We start from the raw sequence: 21,431 nt of genomic DNA on the forward strand, positions 1-21,431 counted from the left end.
AGTCATGTTCCAAGTGATGCCTGTTACTCTTTCATTCCCCTCTCCCTTGTTACCTGCCGAGCTCTGTGAAACAGAATAATTGTACCATACCTGCTCTTACTGACACTGGAGAAGAGGATGCCTTCTTCTGTCATATACTTTATTTTTTTCCTTTTGCCTTGCTGGTCAGGTTCTTTCTCTGTCTCACTAGTCATTGCATACAAGCAAACACAAGCCAGATGGCTAAAACCATCAATCTGTGTTAAGATTTATGTTAGGAACAGAGAGGTGAAAGGCTCTAAATACCACTGCTAATCCCCAAAGCCATTAAACCGCCTCCTCCTTGTTGCTTTCGCTTCTATTTGCATTCTTCTTCATGTTAGCACGTGGAGAGTCAACACTGTACAAACACCTTTTATTTTTAACTGTGCATGCATTGAAGAGCCCTTACAGGAGAGCCAGCTCCACGCTGCAGGAGGCTGCTGTTTCATCTGCATTCAGGCCCTGCATCCCGGGCTGGCAGAGCTCCCCCAACAGCACTGCATGCTGCTAGCTCCTCCCTGCCTTTCTGCCTCTTCTCATCCTTCAGGATTTGCTCCTTTTTTTCAGCACTTTCTGCTGCTTCCTGATTTCCAGACGTTTCCTTATTCCCAGCCAACCCACGTGTCTCAGTCTGCTCCTCCTTGCGAACCCTGCATGGACTGAACGTAACCAGGGGAGGGGCTGGGATGGCACTGGGGGACCAGACCAAACTCCCCTCTGCAGCCTGTATACACACGCACTGGCAAGCAGGCAATGAGATGGGCAGAGCTGTACATGAGGTTGAGCTGATAAAATTGGTGATCATACTGCTGATGCCTCAGAAAAAGCCAAAACCAAAAAAACCATAAAACCTTTCAGCACTGACATCTGCAGCCATCCTTATAGTTTATTTGCTATACAGAAATAAGGGTCCAGCTGAAAAAATTCCTGCCGTCAAGCATTTGCCTAGCAAGTATTTCATGATCTGCCTGGACAGCTTCCACTAGAATAACAGAGAATATGAGGTGAATAGTCTCACAACATTGAGGAAAACGGATCCCATTTTGGGGCGGTTTCTGCTTGCTCAAACAAAAAACTCTTTGTGTCCAACCTTGGAGTGGGCAGCAGTGTGGGCCAGGGTACCCACCTGATGCAAACTGCCTAAATTGTGATAACATCAGGTTTCCAGCAGCTGAAAAGACCAAGTGAGTTCTCACTCTCCATATTTCTCTCTACCACAGTTGTCTTTCCAAAACTTTGTCCCAAAGCTTCCCCCATCTGTCTACATGATCATCTTAATATCCTTAGGGAGCTTTATGATCATGTGTTTCATGTCTATTTTCAATCAGTAATTGAAAAATCACTTTTTCTTGATTGCTTACAACCACTGCTGCTACCCAACAGGAGCTTCACAATAGTTTACAGGCTCTGTGTCCATCTCAACATAAAAGAGTCGATGTTCTTGTAGTATAGTAAACCACACAAAAACACCCTAGGGCTTGATGAAGCCCAAACATACATATGAGGCTTGCAATAACCTAGGAGCTCGCAAGCTCTTTTGGTTGTTTTGATCCCTCCAACACAGTTTTCCTCTGGGAGAATCCAACAGACCAATAGCACAGAAAAAGGAAATATTTTCTTTGAGGAAAAGCAGATTTGGAAAATTCTTCCAGATGAAATCAACTAAACCCAGGCCTGACTCTTTTCACATCTACTTGTAAAATATTGTATTTTCCATAAAGCTTTCCCTCATCCTCAGTGCTCATAAGAGGAAGAAGAAAAAAAGACAAAGGTAAACCCAACAGATCCTTAACAAAAAAAAAAAAAAAGCGCACATTCTTCTGCTCTGGAAGAAGAAATAGCACTTATTCTCGTTCTGAACTTTTGGATCCTTTAATCATGCAATCCTGCATATAGAGCAAGAGGCACTATATAAGCCTCCACCTGCTATTAAGCAAGTTGAATCAAATTTTTAGTGCGATTATAAAGAAACTTCCACTGATACACTCCGTACATCCTGGCCTTACTGCAGCACGGGTGCAGTTTTTCTTCCCGTGTTGCTTAGTTACACCAGTCCCACAACACCGGAGTCTCACTGAATGTAAAATGTGTTTGTAGCTTTTGAAGCCGTATCAAATAGAAATCCTTAGTACCAACCTCCTAAGAAGTTAGGCACTGCTTTTTTTTGTCACCACATAGATGGCTTCTTTTATGTATCATATCACTTGATCTGCTGTAAAATACATATACCCATATGAGACTCAGCCGCATATAAAGGCTACGCAGTAGCTGTCGTTCCCACCGCGAGTGAACTGGACAACATTGTTCCAGTGCAGGAAATGGTGCTTACAGCCAGGATCAGATTTGGATTTCTATTTCCCAGATGCTTCTACCTTACACAAAAGGAATGAGGCACTACTCAGGAAGATATACATCAGTTTTTAAAAAGGAACCTGTTGCAGAACTTCCTTATTTCCTCCCTGCCCTAAAATATTGAAAACAACTGAGTTTTGTTTACACAAGTGCTAAAGTGGGTTTCTCACCCCCATGTATGCTAATGTAGTAGTCACACACAAAATGGTATGTTTTGCATGTGGCGACACATTTCTAAATACGAACTTCTAACAAAATCTCATCAGTAACCTAAAGCAGAGGCAATCAGATGACGCAAACACAAATTTAACTGCATCCTTTGTAATTAGAAGCACTCGAGCACATGAAGTGACTCAGTGTCAGTGACCAGAGAGGACAGGGTGTTTTTGAGCATGACATAAAATGTATTTGGAATGCTTCACATGGGATGCTGCAATATGCAGCACAACAGGAAGAAAAGATCCCGGATCGAAGACATATTCATAGAAGGTATTATACAGGAAAAGCTTCTGCTTGTTCACCTTGTTGTACCAGGCATCCGTGTGTGAAGGACTGAGTACAGAACAGAACAGCAATACATTTCCCTCCCTCTACCAGTCTCTCCCTGAGCCTAAGGTTACAATATAGAGTGTGGTGATTAATAGCCACTGTTGGACCAGTCCTCTGTTGGTTGAGCTAATCCTCTTTTTAACTATATTTAAGACCTACAGGCTCCGCAGCACCTCATAGCAAGCATTCTTATACCCTAACTATATGTTGGGTGAAAAACTACTTCCTTTTGCTTGTTTTCACCCTGATTCATCATTTCCTGGGACACCTTGCACTTCTTGTGTTACAAGAGATGGTAAATAATTACTCCATATTCACCTTTCTAATTATCGCACTAATCATTTTCCCTGTGCTCTCCCATGCTGTTAACACACACAGCAGCTTGGTCCTTGCATCTGCGTGACCCCCGTGCCTTCAAGGGCATCCTCATCACTGTTTCAGTGCAGCCCTTATCCAGGTGTCTCCCAGGAGCCAGAAAGTTCAGGGATTTGGAGGGAATGGACAAATACACAGAAACAGCCATTTCCCCTGACTTCTGGATTGACCGCAGGCTCTACCGTGTCTCACAAAAGGAGACAAGGAAAATGTCTACAAGATGCTATTGGAGCAAAGAAGTGCTCCACGTAGCAAAGCAAAAGCTCCTGACAGCAGCACTTTAATAGGTTATGGTTCCATCGTCTGTCCATACCCTTCCAAGCAGTGCCATTGCTTCTATCAGGAATGAGGAGGCAAACAATTTTCCAGATCATACAGCAGACAGTATCACAAGCCTCTGTCAAACCACGTACAACCAGAGGATCCAAGCCCAAATTTTGAGGTTACCGGTACTTGCAACACACAGCCACAGTCTAGAGCAATGCTCTGTCAGCAGTCAGCCAGAAAATAATTCAGAAGGGATCATGCCAGGAAGTTTTATTGTGATTCAAACTGAAGCAGGAAACTGCCCATTAACTTTTTATTAGGTACTGGAAACCCACGGCCATGTCAGAAGGTGCTAGGAACCCTCTCTTGGTCTGCATATCTCTTAAGATGCTGAAAATAGTATCTGAGCCATCAATTACGTACTCTGACTCCCAAGCACCACTCCTGAGCTGCTTCTTATTCATCCTCCTGAACTACATCAAGACACTGGCAAAGGAGGCTAAGACAGACAACCCCAACGAGTGGTAGGACTGGCACAGTCATTGCCATGGCAAACGAAGACAAAAAGCCATAGAAAAATTTTGTTTCACAGTTTTACAAACACCTTTAGCTTTTTAGTTAGCTTGGTATTTTATGAGGTAAGTTGTTTCAGACTCTTTTTGAAACGGACAGATATTTTAAGCATTATGGCTATATTAAACTTTTGGGTTGAGAACAATTTTTACAGCATCCTATTTATGTTGGAGTGTACTTTATCGGGATCTGTAGGTGCTGTGAGAGAGAACTCGAGCAAAGCCAGCATCCTGTTCTGGGGCACAGGCTCCTCCAGCTCTCCCATATGGGTAGTGCTTCCTTCAAAGCCTCCGCTGCTGAGGGACAAGGAACCATCCTGGGAAACAGCGGGGCTGTGCTTTCCCCAGCTGTTTTAAATTAAGTCCTTCAGCGAGGGGTCTTGCAGAAGCCATCTGAGGATGACATCCTCCAATATAAAGACAGCTCAAAGGGGTGCAGAGAGCATTTCGCACCCATGTGAAATTGTCAGTGTGCCACAGCTTCTCCAAAACCACTGCTGCTTTTCACCCACTGAACAATCCTCACTTGTCTCTGCCTGAACACAGGACTCCCCCTCGAGATTTCCAATCTGGGGGGAACATTAAATGCCGGCATGGAGTCCAGAGCAGGCCAGATGGCTGTGAATGCATAAATACTGAGTGGTACCCTGGTATGCTCTCGATGGCTGGATACACAGCCCTGGAAAGGGATGCATGGTGCATCTCATTCACCATTTGAAAAGCCAAGCAGGATCTCAAAGTGACAAGTCAAAAGTTTCACAAGCCAGAGAAATCAGAGAGTCCCCTGAGCGTCCCAATGCAACAGCAGGGATGGCAGCTCCATCAGAACTGTGGGCTCAGGGAAGCGAGACTCGTTTTGCTCCTTCCAGCAAACAGGCCTGGGTTGCAGGTGATGCTGCCCACAACCAGGGCACAGGCCAAAGACTGTGACACCACGTCCCCATCAGCTGCTGCTGCTGTGGCTGGTCACTCCGGCTCTGTCCCAGCTTCTGCTCGGCCCCAGCCGTGTTCATGTACCCACAGCAGGTGTCTGGACACAAATTTAGGCTCTGTGTCATCAGCAAGGACCCAGCCCATCCACAGTGCTTTGAAAGCTTTGTGAGGGAAAGCAGTGAAGAAGGGGAGATGACAGTGTGACTGCCTCTAGTTTAAACCTGTGAAAACACAGGCGGTTATCAGCTGTGAACATGACAACCTGAAAAATCCACATGGAGACAGGAAAACTAACTGCAACCAAAACCTTCAGCATGGCCCTCACTGATCAGGAGAAGACACCCAAAGGGATTTCAAACTCCCCCAAATCTTACTCGCTAACGTCCATTTCCAGGGGGCTCCAAGCCCCAGTGGCCTTTGCATGCTTGCCCGAACCAGTCTGAAAAAATAGAGCCTTGTGACTTACGAGGCAAATCACTACCCAGGTGAAATCTCAGATAAAGGATATCAGGTACTTCCAGTAAACCGCTTGGCACCTATCCACATAGTAAAATAAAGGCCATGAAAAATATTTTGTGGAATACATTCAGGTGATGAATTAGGGAAACGAATCGGCTCATGAACACTGCAAATGCAAATAGAGAGGCTAAATTTATCAAATGAATTACCCATTTGATACAGGATTACTAAGGGGTAACTTATGATTCCTTTGCTCACACTAAGGACCGCTTCAGCCCCAGTGAAGTCTGCCATATTAAGCGGAGAGGGTGATGCTTCTCAATACAGTACAGAAATTACAATCTCTGCTTAAGAGTTCACTCACGTATTAGTGCAGGGATCTGCCTTTTTAATACAAAGCCCTTCATTCAGCCATTTAGATAGCTTCCAATTTGATTCCAAGCCTGGTAGATCTCTTAACAATGAATTTCCTCTGCAATTGTAATATATTTGCACATTTATGCACAACTAGGATGCTGTGCATCCTCCTGGAGTAACAGGAGGATTAATATGAGACAGGAGCTCTTATCCATGTGCCTTGGGTAGGGGGGACAGTGCTTTCGTCAACCAGGATAAAAGCAGAACATGCATTAAATGTCATAACCTGGAATAGAGGGGAGAGGAAGTTTTTTTCCCAAGATCAAGCAATTTCTCTTTTTCCTAACACCAACTGATATGGCTCAAAAAAAAAAAAAATAAAAAAAAGAACAAGCTCTTGTGCTCAGCATCCTTTCATTAGCTCTGAAAGGACACGGAGTCTAAAAGCTTGCATCTTCCATCTATCAACTGGTCTAATAAAAGTGCAAACCTGTCGTCTCTCCAACATTTTTAGCGATACTTTAGTGAAGTAATTTTGTTACTCTGTTTAAAGTAGTGAGAACGTAATATAACCTTGAAGGCTGCAGCTTCGGAGTATGTGCCCTTTATAATGTTATTTTTGTCTAAAGAACATTTTCAGAAAAAATGATTCTTCTCTCCAATCCACTGATAACAGGTGGTAGATTTAGAAATACTTTAAGCATTACAATTTAAGATAAACCTTTCATAATATACGACAACCACCATGAAAAATAAGCCTTTGCCAAAGGTCCTTACAAGATTATCTATCTGTCATATTAAGTAGGTAGGTATACACAGTATACAGGAGGGAAAAAAAAAGGTATCTTTGCCTCCAGCTGGCAACTGTTTACAAATACTCTTAATTTTACTCCTACGAATAGCATCCTAGAAGTACGTATCACTGTAAGGTAAATGTTGGTAAATCTAGCTTTTCAAGGGAGTCTGTATTTATACCATTTCCTGGTCAGTCCTATAAATACATATATTTAGCAATAAAAGAAATGCCTAGTATCCAGGCTTTATGCAAAATTCTGTTAGAAGAAACAATGAATTCCAAGAGAAAAAAAATGGTACAAGTACCAGCTCCTTTCCCGGAAAGCTCACTCATAATACTAGTAGCAATGAATCCAGCGATGTAAGAACTACACATTTGAGCCAGAACTGCAGGCAAGGATATTTTATTTGCCTGAAAGATATGCAGCAAGACATTCTCCCGGATTAAGCAGACAGAATTTCCCAACACAGCTGAAGGGAGAATGGCTGGGCTATCTCATTCCACTAGCAGATAGGACTCAACTGGTAAAAAGAAAAAAAAATAATAATCACTGTAGCACCTAATATATTAAAACAGTGATCCATCCTAAGCACAGAAGGTCGGTTGTTCTACCGAAACACGTCTTCCACCCTCGCTCGTTTTCTACCAGGACATACAAAAACTTCTCAGCAAAACCCCAGAGGTTAAAGAAAAAAATTCTGCGTGGACCAGAACCCTTTACTTTCTAAACCAGTGCTTTTCTGGACAATGACTAGGATGAGATCCTAAGTCTGAATTAAAGATTAAGTGGCGCTCCTCCTTGGAGCATGCTGGCTTTGACTCGGATTCTGTACAGGCGACTGATTACTGAGATGAAATCAGAAATGCTGAGACTGTGACAACTGGTCTGTTACTGAACAGCTTTGCTACACTTCTAAGATATGAAATTACTTAGAAGTCTGCCTCTTCCCCCTATATATTTAAAGTTTGCAAATGACAAGGCTCTTGGCAGTTGTCTTAATATCAGTACTATTACTCGACTAATTTCTTTGGCATTCCACTCACAAAATAGGCCTAATGATATGTTCAACTAATGGAACGATTTCCCTATATCTATATTCCACTTACTCTAATGCACTGAGGTGTAACTCTAGCTTCATTTCATTATCACTTGACTAGCTCAAGCACTTGGATGTCTTTTTGGATTTATTAATGCACCGGCTTTAAAGTAATAACTATTTATGTATATAACTCCATGAATATATTCTTCTTTCTAAGCATTTTTGTCCACATCTATTAAAGTAGATGTATTTCATAATGTTTCTGAATGCAAGACACACTTTAAAAACGTCTTGATATTTTTTCTCTAAGCTGAAAGCAGTATCTCAGTGTTATTCTCTCCCGTGAATGTTCAGATAGTGTCCTATCAATTTAAATTTAGGGCATGTCTCTCCTTAAAGACTTTCATTTCACTACATTAATAGATACACTTAAAAACAAAACAAAAACACCAGAGTTTTGTCAATTCCTTCCACAGCCTAAATATCAGGAATTTATTGCCAAAGGTAGAGACAGTTGCTAATTCCTTCACATAGAAATATGTTGACTAAGTCCTCTGTGCAAGAAACCAGTCCTGCAGAGAGATGGAATATCCCTACAGTAGGAGAGTCTGCTGATAACTTGTCAAAGCCTACTATGTTAAATGAAGATGGCAATTCACAAGAGACCAGAAAAAGGAAAAAACAGCAGACATGATGGTAATCTGGTGATCACCATCCAGACCTTGAGCTAATGTTCCCACCAGCAGGCTACAGGCAATTTAGGATGGGGCTTACTTCAGCTGACATCTGCTGAAGTGGTGATACCCTGTGGAAAAGTATTAATTCAAGACGGCAAAGATAGCTGGAGACTGTATATTAATCATTAGGGCACTCCTCCAGGAGACAGACCCAGATACTGATCATTTCTCCAGGGACACTAATGGAGAGTCATTTGGGTAGCCTGTATCTTTCCTGCTTCTCCCTGTCTCCTCCCAAGTTGAAGATCTAAGTGGCTCTTATAAGGGCACACTAAATGTCCATGGTGACACAAGATGTTAAAATCAGATCTCCCAAATCACTGACTACTGACCTAACCACAGGAAATCCTTCACTGAGTCAGGCATAAAGTTTTAGATGCTAAACTGGATCCTTTTAAAGCTCCGGCTCACCAGCCAGTAGGTGGTCACATCCTTCTGGAAACCAGCATCGTTAAGGCATATCAAAACTGGTATTCAGAATTGCAACAGGGAGCTTATGAAAATGGGTCCTAAAATCTTCTAGTAATCTATACCAAATTGTGGCTGCTGAGAACTAAAACATCTTTTCTCTGGACAGCTGTCTGTGTGTAAGCATTGGATCAACCTTTTGCATAGTCACATACCTGCAAACCACAGGATTTGCTGCACCTTAGAGGGTCCCCACCACAACCGCCTCTCTATGGTCACATATCAAATTCTCCGTTTTAGTTCAAGCAAAAAAATTGTAAAAACCTTCCATGCATGAGAATAAACATACTTTTAAAACTACGGTACAACTGATCATCTACATAATGTGGCATCTTTATATAACACGACACCCAACCACACATGTTCTCTGTAGACAGGAGTTCAACAATGTCAGGTTTTGAAAAACCAAAAAAAGAAATAAATCTCCCATCTTCCTCTCTTTTCCCCTTTGGGCTTGCCATGCTTCAGCTCTGAAGCATCTTCTTGTCTCTCAGGTTTTAACATTTATAACAACGATACCAGGCTTTAATCCATGATTTCAAAGACCTTAACAATGAAGGTGAGTACTAATACTCTAATTTGTTGACAAATTGACACGGTAGTCTACTCTCACTTAATCTGAAGGGCAGACACAGCCAAGCAACAGCAGGCAGGGTACTGCCACTTCATCCTGTGTGTTGGGGTACACTGCCAAAAAAAATAAAATCACACAATGAATGGATTAGACATGAATGCGGTCTTTGAAATGCATGTTCAATGTGCTCCAGACAAAAATATTAATAAGCAGTTAGGCACCATTCTATGCTACCTGAATAATTCAATAGGTCTTTAAGTTTTAGCTGCCAATCATTGCAAACTGGAGATTACAAAGTCATCTACAAAAAGCTTTGTTCTAGTGAGATGAGACAGAAACATCACAATTTCCACACTACCAGCCAAAGCGAAAGGAAAAAACCACTGTGGCCGCTGTGACAACACGGTCCTGTAGAATTAATGGAGACTCACAACACATCAAAGCTCTGCTTCCTATTACTCAAAGGTCCTTTCTACCAGACAGACAGACAGCATGGGGAATATTTAAGTGACTGCCACTTCTGAAATGGGTGATAAAACAAAATACTAAAATCTGGATCTTGTCACATATAGTAGGACTGATGTCATAGAAAACCAAATAAAATGGGAGAAGGTCAGGGTTGATAAAAAAAATGAACAGAGATTTCTAATGATATATGATGAAAATAAATCACAGGCATATGCGGGGGGAGGGGATTAACAAATTTACTATCCACCAGGTTTTCTTAAATTCTAGAAAGTAACCTCCTGCGTGAAACCTAAGATGAATGGCTAACATTTCCCAAGTGCTCCGGCGAGAGCCATCTTTCTCCCATTCATTCTTGCACAGGGACAGCTCAAGTTTAAAGTTCTCATTCAGACACAGTTGGGCTCTAACCCCTGCGGTATCTTTTCAGACCCAGAGAAACCCTACCAGCATTGTTAATGAAAGAGCAAAGCATGTACAAAGTGCATGGAAAAGCAATATACACTAGGTGCTATATACATTAGTGCAAATCATTTTCTTCTCAGAGTCAAGAGAGCCAGTGCCACGCACCAGGTTTCAGGAGCAGATACAGATACAGCAGAAAATGAAGAAACGAGCTGTACTGAGAATACAAACGCAGGCCTGGATTTTGCAAAAGCAGTATCACAAGTAGTTTTACCGGTTCACAAATTTTAAATGTCTGCATTTGTCCAGGATCAGAGCCTCTATGTACAGCTGATCTTTAAAGAAAGTTCACATTTTAATATTTGGGTTAGGCAGGGAAAGAAGAAAGGATGCCAACTGTTGTCTTTCTGCTGCATCATTTTTTAAAGTCAGATGGCACTCAATTACTACACCTACCTAGAGGGAAAAACTCGCCCATTTTCTTCTTGAAAATTTTGTAGTCAACCTCCAAAAAGACGCAGAAGATGATACGATCCACCTGTAAGAAACAAAATTATTCACGGTGAAATGATCGCAATCATAAACTTTGGCAATAATAGTTAATAAAAGCAAAGAAACTTTTAAGCCAACATGCTTTTATGCTCCAGGCAAGCAAGAAAATATCACAGGGATGCATGTTTTGACTTTATTGTGCATCTGTGTTGTAATTTATAAAATAACATTTGCGACTGCAGCTCACAACTGTATTCATTGTTAACTGCCTCCTGTTTATGCAAACCACTCTTGAGCACAGTATAAATGACTTTTGGCATTCTAGATGAGTACTGGGATGCAATGTTTGATGAAAGAGTCACATGGGGGGCTTCTAATAAGCATACAAATGAGTAAACGGGTAAGCAAAGAGCTCTTTTTCCAATCCTTGTCCGACAAACCTATTTGCAAAACCATTTAGTATTTTAAAATGGCTTTAAAAGGTTTCATGCGGTTTTAATTTACATGAAACCACTTGCTCTTGCTATAATACAAGTAGAATGCAGCAAAACCAAAAGCTGATTAGATGACAGGTAGCACACGGGGTAAATAAAACATTTAATATGCCATCTACTTAGCAAGGCTGAGCATATCAATGAAACCACGGCCCATAATGTATGCGCCACCCACCAACGATTTCAAATAAATTGTTTGGGACATCATTGTATGTGAAAGGCTTTTCTAAAAGAGACCAAAAAAACAAAGCCAAACAAAATGAAAAACAAACAGAATTCCAAAGCCTATTTAAGACTGAAAAACACCCACACTGGACTTCACTCTAGCCTTGCTATTTATTTATCTGTTTGCATAGCCCAGCACAAATTGCCTCTGCAGCCAAAACCCAGCTCCAGGAGGGAGCTGGGGAAGTCAAAAAGACCCTCCCACGGTTGAGCTGAGGGACCTGCAACCCGGTAATCAAGTTTTTCTCTGAAGTGCGCGAGAGCTTAACCAGAAAGGGATGAAGCCCAGCAATAGGAAATTCAGCATCTTGGCTGGCATTATGCTGTCCTCGTGTTTCTATGGGCAATAAGCCGATCTGTCGTAGCAGAGCTTCTCGAGAGCGCGTTTACACATACTAGAAAAAGCACCAGCCTCCCACCTGCAGGGAAACTGGTGGGAGGAACGCTCTTAAACAATGCCTTCTTTCCCTTATCTTCAGTAGAAAATGCTGTTCTTTTGCTAGAGCTGCTCTTCGAAGCAAAGTACAAGTCTTGGCTTCAAAGATACCATTACGCTGAGCAGCTCAGGACGTAATTTCAGAGTTCATTTTGGAGCAGCCTGGCAGAATATGAGGCAACAAGAAGGGAACAAGAGCAGGCGATAATCGGTTATGATGGAAAATGCTAGTAGTTGCTAACAAGGACATCTCTGAATCAAAGCTGACTACAAAACCTGAGAGAGCAAACTAGGTAGGAAATATGAGACTGAAGGTACAGGTTATATGGGTGTTAAGGAAGAAAGAGGCTTGTGAGCAGGAGAGAAAGCTTGGTGGGGAATGCTGCTTGCTGGGGAAGTGCATTGGCAGATCTGTGAGCAAGAAAACTGCCTGTTGCTGTCTGCTCATATGATGTTCACAGAAACAAGCTGTTCTGTGCATCCCTCAAACAAACCAGGCTAGACCTTAAAAATATGCTGGGCTGTGTCATCAGCTACTCTTCACAAGGGATATAATAAAGAACCCAAATACTAGTTAAGTGCTCCAGCCAAAAAGCCATACTCATCTGTGTACTCACAAATTTATGATGTAAAGCGCTGGTGGCAAGAGGTGCCACATTTTACCTGCATGAGAGTTTCCACCCAAATAAAGCTGTGTGTTTTCAGGGGGGAAGCTCTAGGCAGTGAATGCTTAAATTACATTTATTGGGAAAACTGGTTTAGGATAGTGTTGGGGTGATGCTGGATTGTTATCTTCTATTTCCGCCTCCCCAGCGGAGCAGATATTCAAGCGCTACAGTGATAGGCCCAATATGTGAACTAGGACAGACAAAAGAGCAAGGATGGAAACTTATAAACCAGAGGAGGAATGATATTCCCACGCAGAGAAGTTCTGAGTCGTCTCACTCTCTATATAGTCTTATATTCCCTGCTGTAAATACTTCAGATGTTTTCCTCATTTTACATAGTTCAACTTCTCAAGGTGCTCCCTTTTATTTATTCTGTGCAGTTCACAATGATAAAACTTCTGCAATCCTGAGAATTTCTACTACTTCTAATATAATTCCTTAATTCAAAGATAGGGAATCTCTCTAGAAACGGAAGACTACTTCAAAATTTCTAGCCTCCTGACTGTGTACATCCTATATATAAACCTGTTCGATTTCTTCCTGGTGTGAGAAAAAGGGCTCTATTTTTAAGTATGCATAAGATATTGTGATGACAGCTGAAATCCTGTGTTTATCTGATTGAATGGCATGTGTTGGCAGATAGTAAATCTGAAATTAAACCATATTCTATCATCCTGCCAGTCATTGACTATTTTCTCTAACATCCCCAGCTAAAATAACTTGAAAATAGGTACAGAAGGTAACCCTTGTCCTCACTGTTCCTGTTCCAGCTACAATAAGGAAAGGTTTAATCCAAGTGACTCCAAACCTGCCTTGCCTGCTTGCTCACAAAAGCTCAGCAGGCCTTTTGGGATGTGCACTTATGAAAGCTGCTTCTTATTCAAAGAGGAAATCTCTCCTCTCATGTGGCTAGGAAATGCCAACTTGATGAGACGTTTCATGCCGCCCTTTTACAGAGGGCAAGGAGTAGCCCCCAGGGACTCCCCCGGGTGTGCCCAGGGAGCCCCCAGAGCCTTTTGTAGGTGCCTGGCTCCTCCACAGCTGACCAGGCACCACTCAACTGCAGCAGAAGTTTAAAGGAGCTGCAAGTTGAAGGTATTAAAGCTCATCCTTGATTGACAGCTCTTTTTTGGAGACCGGTATTAAAATCAACCATCCCCTGTCAGAGCCTGATTAAATTCTGCTCGCTTCACAGCTATGAATAGGTGGATCAAAGAACCCCAAAATTAAGAGCGCCGCAACACAGGAAGAAGGGAGTTAAATTGCATGAGCTGTTCACTTAGTAGGCAGCTTCACAGCTCAAGGCTGTGAGTACATTGATTTTTTTTTTTTTTTTTTTTTCCTTGGGCCCGGCTCTTCTTGCCAGGCTCTATTTGATTTTGAGGGGGATACTTTCCTGGTGGCTTTGTTAGCTGCACCTGATAAGGATCAGTAAACTTCTAGGGCTCTGCGTGGCTCACAGGGCTGAGGCTGTTTTGCAGTCGAATGGACCCAGAGTCAGTCATTAACGCCAGGATTTTACAAGGATACAGCCAAATCTCATGAACTGGAAACCCTTCCACTGGGTATAAAAGCACTGTTGGTCTTAATAGCAGCAGCATTGATCTTAATACAAAGGTAGCAAAAATATTTCCTCCTGTTTTTGTTCAGTGGGGTTTTGTTTGTTTGTTTTTTTCCCCAGTGAATTTGCATCTAGTGAGTTTTAGGTTTATTGGTGGGTTAACACACCTTGGGTTAGTTTGCTCATAAAGCGCTAATGGTCTAGAGGAGCCCCATGGGAGGTTGGGGTGGGTGGGTGTTCAGCGACTGCATTGTCACTGCAGCATGGGAGCAATGAAAAGCTGCTGAGGGTCCCCCAAACCACATGGCAGACCTGGGAGCTGCACCCCTCCACGGCAGCAGAGCTCCACTGACACACAGACACCGCTGACCAGACACAGCTCTGCCCACAGAAGGCAAATGCAGCAAGACGGACATGTACTGCTTGAAGAAATAATTGCAAGCCTCACCATATCTAAAGCCACAATAAAACAAGAGTCTGCTGATGCTTTCTGGCAACTTTACACTCTTTTTTTTATGGATTATTTAAGAAGAAAAAGCACCCTGCCTTCCCAGCAAACTAAAAGTACATGCCAAGTTCCCTAAAGGATCCTTCCCTCCGGTACAGCGTGGCGAGGGGACGCCGCATGCGTACGCGCACATCTGTGCGTGCAGCCACTGATACAGGAGTTTACACTCTACCTATGCACATTTTAGGATCTCTGGTTTTTTCTCAGCTCTTTTGTTGCGGCCTCTGGCAGGTCATCCAATTCCTTTGACTTAATTTCCCTACCTGTTTAGGGGACAGTAATAGTTGTGCACTTATGCATCGCTACAAAGAGGTATTGCCAAGCACAATTCACAGGACATGCCAAATGTTGTCATACGTATAGCTCTGTGTATACCCAGGGGTTAAGCTGTATATATCAAGCACAGATTTGAAGCAGAAAACTGATCAAAAGACATTCTAGACTATTTTATCTAATGGCTGTTTCTATGTCATCGCCACCTTGTGTCCTAACAGCTTGCAATGAAAATAAATCCAACTGCATTTCAGCACTCCCAAGTATTTCATGCATATCCCCAGTACCAAGACATTTATCCAGCTGGCAGTGACTGCTTTTTATTATATGCAACAACAAGTTTCATCATAATTTAAATCTTACCAGAAAATACACAATAGAAAACCAATGCTAACTTGTAAACAATGTTTCCCAATCCCAAGGCAAATTAATGGTAACAAACAACGCAGAGAATGAAGCAGCTTTTTGCTTATTGTATGTATAGCAAACCCCTTTTAGGAAACACCCTTGCCTGATCCCACCAGGACCTATTGTAAAGGTGAACACCAGAAGCTTGCTGTAACGTTTGGTTTATCAAACATTTTGTGGACTTAATTCAAGCCCAGTGAAGTCAAAGGAGGCTTTTCTTTGACTTCAGCACGCTTGGATCAGTGCCTATACTCCGTAACACCAGAAGTAACATTTGCCTCCTTAAGAATTAAAGTTCTCCTGATATTCAAGTTTTGTTACCCTAAATCTTCAGATACTTTCTCAAACATTTCCTTAACAGTCACAGTTCAGAGCTGCTTGTACCCATTAAGACTCCTTGACTACAGTGCCTGTAAGGAAGAAGCCCTGAACCTTCAACTGTGCCACAATCCCACATTTTCCCTCTGTTTGGACCGTGGCTGCTCAGGCAGCCCTGTTGGCTTTCATTGCCCAACAAAACTTCCCTTGCAGGATTCCCTTTTAGTTCCTTGTAGGGACCCCATTTTCCATCTCTCTCTCTTCTGGTTTTCTGACAGAGTTCCTCCCTGCCCATGACCAAGCTGATGCACTGAATTGACTACGTGCAGAGGTACACTTCAGAGAGACTGATGTCTGTTTCTGCCCCCTTAAAGTACTGGGAAATGATGCTCCTGATGCTGACAGTCTCCCCTTCAGCATACCCTCTGCTCGATCTGCTCCTCTGCTAATCCTATCGCAATCAACTAACAGATGGAAATACCAGCTTTGTAAAATAACACAGGTATCTGCAATACCCCTCGCAGCAGTTGTGACCACTTTGCCAGAGGCACTGCCTTTCCTAAGAGCCATGCACATCTGGCCAGCTGTCCAGATAGCAGTCTGACCAAAAAGAAAGAGCAGAGAGGACTGCATCCCACTTGGAAATGAACTGTGGTGAAGGCCAGAAGTTTTCACACTTCCCTTCCAAAGGTGAATGCTTCAGTTCCCTTTAAAAACTACTCATTTCATAGCACCGTAAATTAAAATTCAGCCTCTTGGTACTATTACTAATTTCACAGAAACCATTAAAGCATAGAGCCTAGCTGACTGTCTGCTCCTTTTGGCATGACATCATGGTCTATAATTGCAGAATTACTCTCAAAAAGAACTTCAGTCAAGTATTTATATGGCAAATACAAAGCTTTGGCGCCGCTTCCATCCTCATAACAAGATTTAAGCAGGGCAGAGGTGTCAGACTGGTGATACGGTGAATTTGACAATCAACGAACTGTGTGATAACATTCACAAAGCAGTTCACCTAGCCTTAAGATCTTTACACCTGGCCCAGCTTCAAATCCCCTGAAGATCTGAGCCAAACCACCCCGCTGTTGACTTGAACTTGCAGCCACCCAAATGAGCCCAGCTTCAGGCAAACAGGCAATCTCTAGGTCACCCTTCAGCCCTGCTGGTAGAGGGAGAAAGATGTACTCTCTGAGAACAAAGCTCTTCGATTTTCATGGATTTGAGTTTTGAGATTCTTTGGATCCAAAGCAAAAATGTAAATAAAAATCCACATTACTGTGAACCTCCTACAAGTAATGGTATTAATGGAGCGTTATGATATCACATCAAGAGCAAATACCCGTTGATGACTAGCTGTGAAGAAGCAACTCTTGCTTAAACCATCATATTACTTAGGCAGTCATTGAAAGAAAAAATAATACAAAACACATGAATTATAAAATGATTTATGCTTATCACAAACAGAGTGGAATGTTTTCTATGGTGGTCTTGCTGAAGTTAAAAAACAGAAAGTTATTATTAGTGCTTTAATATGCTATTTGCTGATGGAAAGCATACTTTGCTTGGAGTGAAAGATAATTAAAAGTCCAAAGACAATTTAAAAAAACCCCCAACACATAACAAAAAACCCACCAGAAATTTTTTACAAGTTTAAAATATTAATACAGACAACATCCCAAAGGAATGGTCCATAAGGCTTTGCAGCAATCCCTGCCTCTAAACCAAAATGCAGTAGTAACACACTTAGCAATGAAACTCAAGATAAACTTAAAACACGGTCAGAATGTCTTTCCCTCTCTATTGTGCCTGTTCCTACAGCTCTGCTCATATTCAACAGGTGAGGGCAAATTACTCCCTGGATCACACGGGTACCACACACACCATTGCAGTTATCACTATGGCACAAGCCTATCTCCATATTACTGAAACACATTAGAAACCATAACACTTTCCAGTGGAGAAGCACTTCTACCACAGACCTCAAACACAGGTAAGCATTACAGTTTTGTGATAGTTCTGACAGATCTCTGCCTCCAGGTGGAGATCTGATGTGCCCAAGGTCACAGAGAACAACAGTAGCAGAACTAGACCAGGACCCTGGGATTTTTTTCACCTGTTCTCACTCAAGCAAAGATGCTACAGAAAAAAAAAAAAAGTCCTATCAATGACCACAAGCAAAGTTCACAAGCTTCACTGCACACCTCCAGTCTTCCTCTGGCATACCCTTTCGATGTACCCATGTATTGTGAGAATCAATAATGATAACTCTTTTTCCCTAATACATTGGTTGTTTTTTAGAGGTTATTTATTCTCCATGAGAGAATTCACTCTGTGTCTTCAATACCTTTTCAATACAATGTATTATTCACGGACAAGTAGAGCTTTCCCTTTTGGACCTGGCGACTCTTTGTGCTGAGATGTTACTTTTTTGTGTGAACAAAGCACCTGCCAGACAAGCAGAGTGGCTGTCCTAAAGAAACAATCTGGATCTAAACCAGGAAATTATGACAACATTTTTAGAGGAGTTTACAAATGGTCAGCAACAAAATTGTACGTGTTGCGGTTACTTATATATTGCATGATGATATGACAAATAAGACATGATAGTCCTGTAGTGCTAATATAAACACAGACAGACTATAAAATAACCAGTAGTTAATAGCACACATGTGGTTTTTTGTTCAACAACTAAAAGTTTTTCAGTTTCCTAAAGGTGAAAAAACCTGTAAAATCAGCCTAGGATTTAAGGCAACGTCTCAGTATATTTCTTTTGATGGTCACTAAAACTTGTCAGGAAAGGGGCAAGAGAGTAGTTTAAAAATGCATTTGTTTTTACCAAGACATCCATCAATCCGCACAATTCACTTTTATGCCACACAAACACGATGACATAAAGCCCATTCATCTTTTGCAGCTTAATACCTACTGTCCTTTGAAGATACATGTTTGGAATATCTGAAGGCGACCTCCATTTTTCACAGTTACCAGTCATAGGGCAGCTGACACAGCCAAGATAATCCTGTATTCAGCGAAACGGGGGGAATGAATGGATTCTGATGAATGTAATTTGCTATCTCAGTGACAAATGGCAAATGTGAAGAGAGGGTATGCATGCAAATATAACTGCGTTAAATAAGGGCTTGTGAAAGATAGTACTCTGAAAATATCTGATAGGCAGTTTTACAACAACCATGCGTTTTTGAGGAGATAAATCATCAGCTTACTTAAAGTTATCATTATATCCTCATTGTGGATCTCCACTGAGTAAGATGGTATTGTGGCATACAATCAAGCAGGGCACTGTAATCCCACAGGCCAACTTCTTGCACCACATTTTATCTTACAACATAAATTTTCTCAGTATCTTTTTAGCACAATTTGGACTTAAATACCTCAAAGTTCCCAATGATTATGAGCATCCTAAGCCTATTTGGGTGTCCAACCTGTGGTAGACTAATTCCCAGGAAATGTCATGTTCCGCTAACACCAAAAGCTCTTTGCTGGATCCCCTGAGGCTGAGGTGTCACTTTGGAACACTCTTGTATTCTTACTGTTTTCACCAGTTTGTTGTAGTACCACATAATATCTACCAATACAATTTCCACTCCTTCCCAGGGCCAGCAGCAGAATCAGCACTACTTGCTCAGAGTCCACCACTCAAAAAAAGAGAATATGCTTGAAAACAGAAACCTTATCTCCTGCTTGCCATCATCTCTGTGGCTGCTGCAAGATTCTGAATATAAAACAGCCCCAGGTTTTAAAACCACACAAAGACACCAAGTGATGGTACCTCCTACCCTTCAGACAGGTACGAGTAACTTAGGTTTGGATGCTAGAGCCCACGCCAGGAGGAAGCAGAGCTGCCTGAGGCTCAGGACCAACAGAGCGAGCAATGGGGATTCGCGCCCTGGAAAGCAAAGCTCCCTACTGCTGTGCTGCAGAGGTAGGGGATGGCATTATGAGAGGTGTCCAGGTCCCTGAGTGGTGGGAACCACATGTCTCTCAGTCCCCAAAAGCTCTGCCTCCCTCGCTCTTCCCTGTGGCACGGGTGGGCATCCCCTCCTGGAGCAGAAATCTTGGTGGCTGGCACAGAAACATTTGTTTCTGGCTGTGCTGGTGAGAAGCCCTGCGCAGGCTCCTGAGGATGCACAATAAATGTTTGAGCTGCAGAAAGAGAGCAGAAGAAACAGTTCCTTGAAGAAGCAGATGATTGCGTAAATAACTTTCTAAGTGTGCTGTTACAGGCAGGGCAAATTTGTAGTCATGATAAACTCAGCAACAATTTTCTCACCAAGGTTGTGCAAAGGTTTCACCTCACCTTGGGGCTGGGGTATTTTAAAACTCTTGACTGCTGTCACTTGGGCTTTTCGTATTATTTTGCAAATCACTGACAGATGAAAAAATTCTGGCTTGATCTTACAAAGTTGGTTTAAAATTCAACTTATTTAAGTATTTCCATCAAAAGAGACCAGATAAGCCCCACATACAAAATTATACACGCACCTAGAACCTGGAAGGTTTCACCTTAGAAAGCTTTGCAAAATACATGATTTGATGTACAAGTCCCTTAAACCTAATGCAGTTGAGAGAGGTTCCTGAAGGAAGCTCGCACTGGGTATTTCCCTTGTTTGCCATTGAATTTTCTTTAATCATTCTCACCTTCATCCTACATTAACGTTCACGTTAGTTACTCTTTATCCTAAAGCTGTTGACTTCAAAGGCGTTTTGGATCAGTGCAGCTACCCTGGTGGGAAGACAACAGCAGCACTTTGGACACCAAGTTTGTCTGACTACAGCTAGATTTTCAAAAATTCAACAACTGTCATAAAAACTGCCCTTGCAGGGATGAAGAGCGCTAACTTAACCACTGCGATCATCTGCAACGTATTGCAAGTTCTCGTCCCCAGCACCTCCATATATTCTCTATCCTTATTTGAGGGAGAACATAGGTAGAGATAACACTGGTGTGCAGTGTCAATAATAACTCCCCATGGAGGGGACTAAAACTCCTGTGGTGGAAGCAAAGTGAAGGGGTAACATACCTGCTACCCAGGTTATAAAGGAACAATATACACACACAGTTTGCAAAAGTCTTATTCAAAAAGTTTCTTGTAGATAAAGAAGAGCCCTTCTAAACAAAAAATTGCTTTCCCAAGAATATAGGCCACACTGCATAACTTGAAACAGCTCTGAAACCATTGCTCGTACTGAAACCTGGACTGAATCTCATTTATGTAAATATTACCTTATCTCTCTCCTTGAAGAACATGTTTTACGATTAAGTTATCTGTCATTTATAGATGAAATTAAACTCATTAATGCAAGCCATTAAAGACCATTTTTAAAGGACAAAGGCTGATTTTCTCAAATGCTGTATGTCTCTCATTCTAATGATATAGAGAATCTTTTTTACCATCAGAAAAAGACAGAACTAGGCAGAAGAGGAATTAAATTTCCAGTACTGCTAGAAAAAAAACCCACTTCCATTCTCAGGGTGCTCACTCCAGTGTCTCTTCCAAAAAGGAGATCAACTCAGGATCATTTGCTTACTGCGTGTCAGATAGATGTCAGGTAAAGTATATGTAAATTAAAAAAAAAAAAAAAAAAGAGTCTATTTATTTCCTTTCTACACAAAAGTTCTTTCTTCTTTTTGTAAAAAGTCACTTCTTACAGTC

At 41.9% G+C, this 21,431-nt stretch overlaps 1 protein-coding gene across 3 annotated transcripts in view; it reads right to left on the reverse strand.

Moving 5' to 3' along the window:
- MACROD2 (mono-ADP ribosylhydrolase 2) overlaps nucleotides 1–21,431 on the reverse strand; it is a 901,307-nt gene that overhangs the window by 79,942 nt on the left and 799,934 nt on the right. For all 3 annotated transcript variants that reach the window (XM_074864379.1, XM_074864378.1, XM_074864376.1), the window contains exon 9: nucleotides 10,827–10,908. In XM_074864379.1, coding sequence (XP_074720480.1) covers nucleotides 10,827–10,908 — 82 coding nt within the window. The remainder of the gene's footprint in view (nucleotides 1–10,826; nucleotides 10,909–21,431) is intronic.

This window comes from Strix uralensis, chromosome 3 (genome assembly GCF_047716275.1).
Source record: "Strix uralensis isolate ZFMK-TIS-50842 chromosome 3, bStrUra1, whole genome shotgun sequence".
Lineage (NCBI taxonomy): Eukaryota > Metazoa > Chordata > Aves > Strigiformes > Strigidae > Strix > Strix uralensis.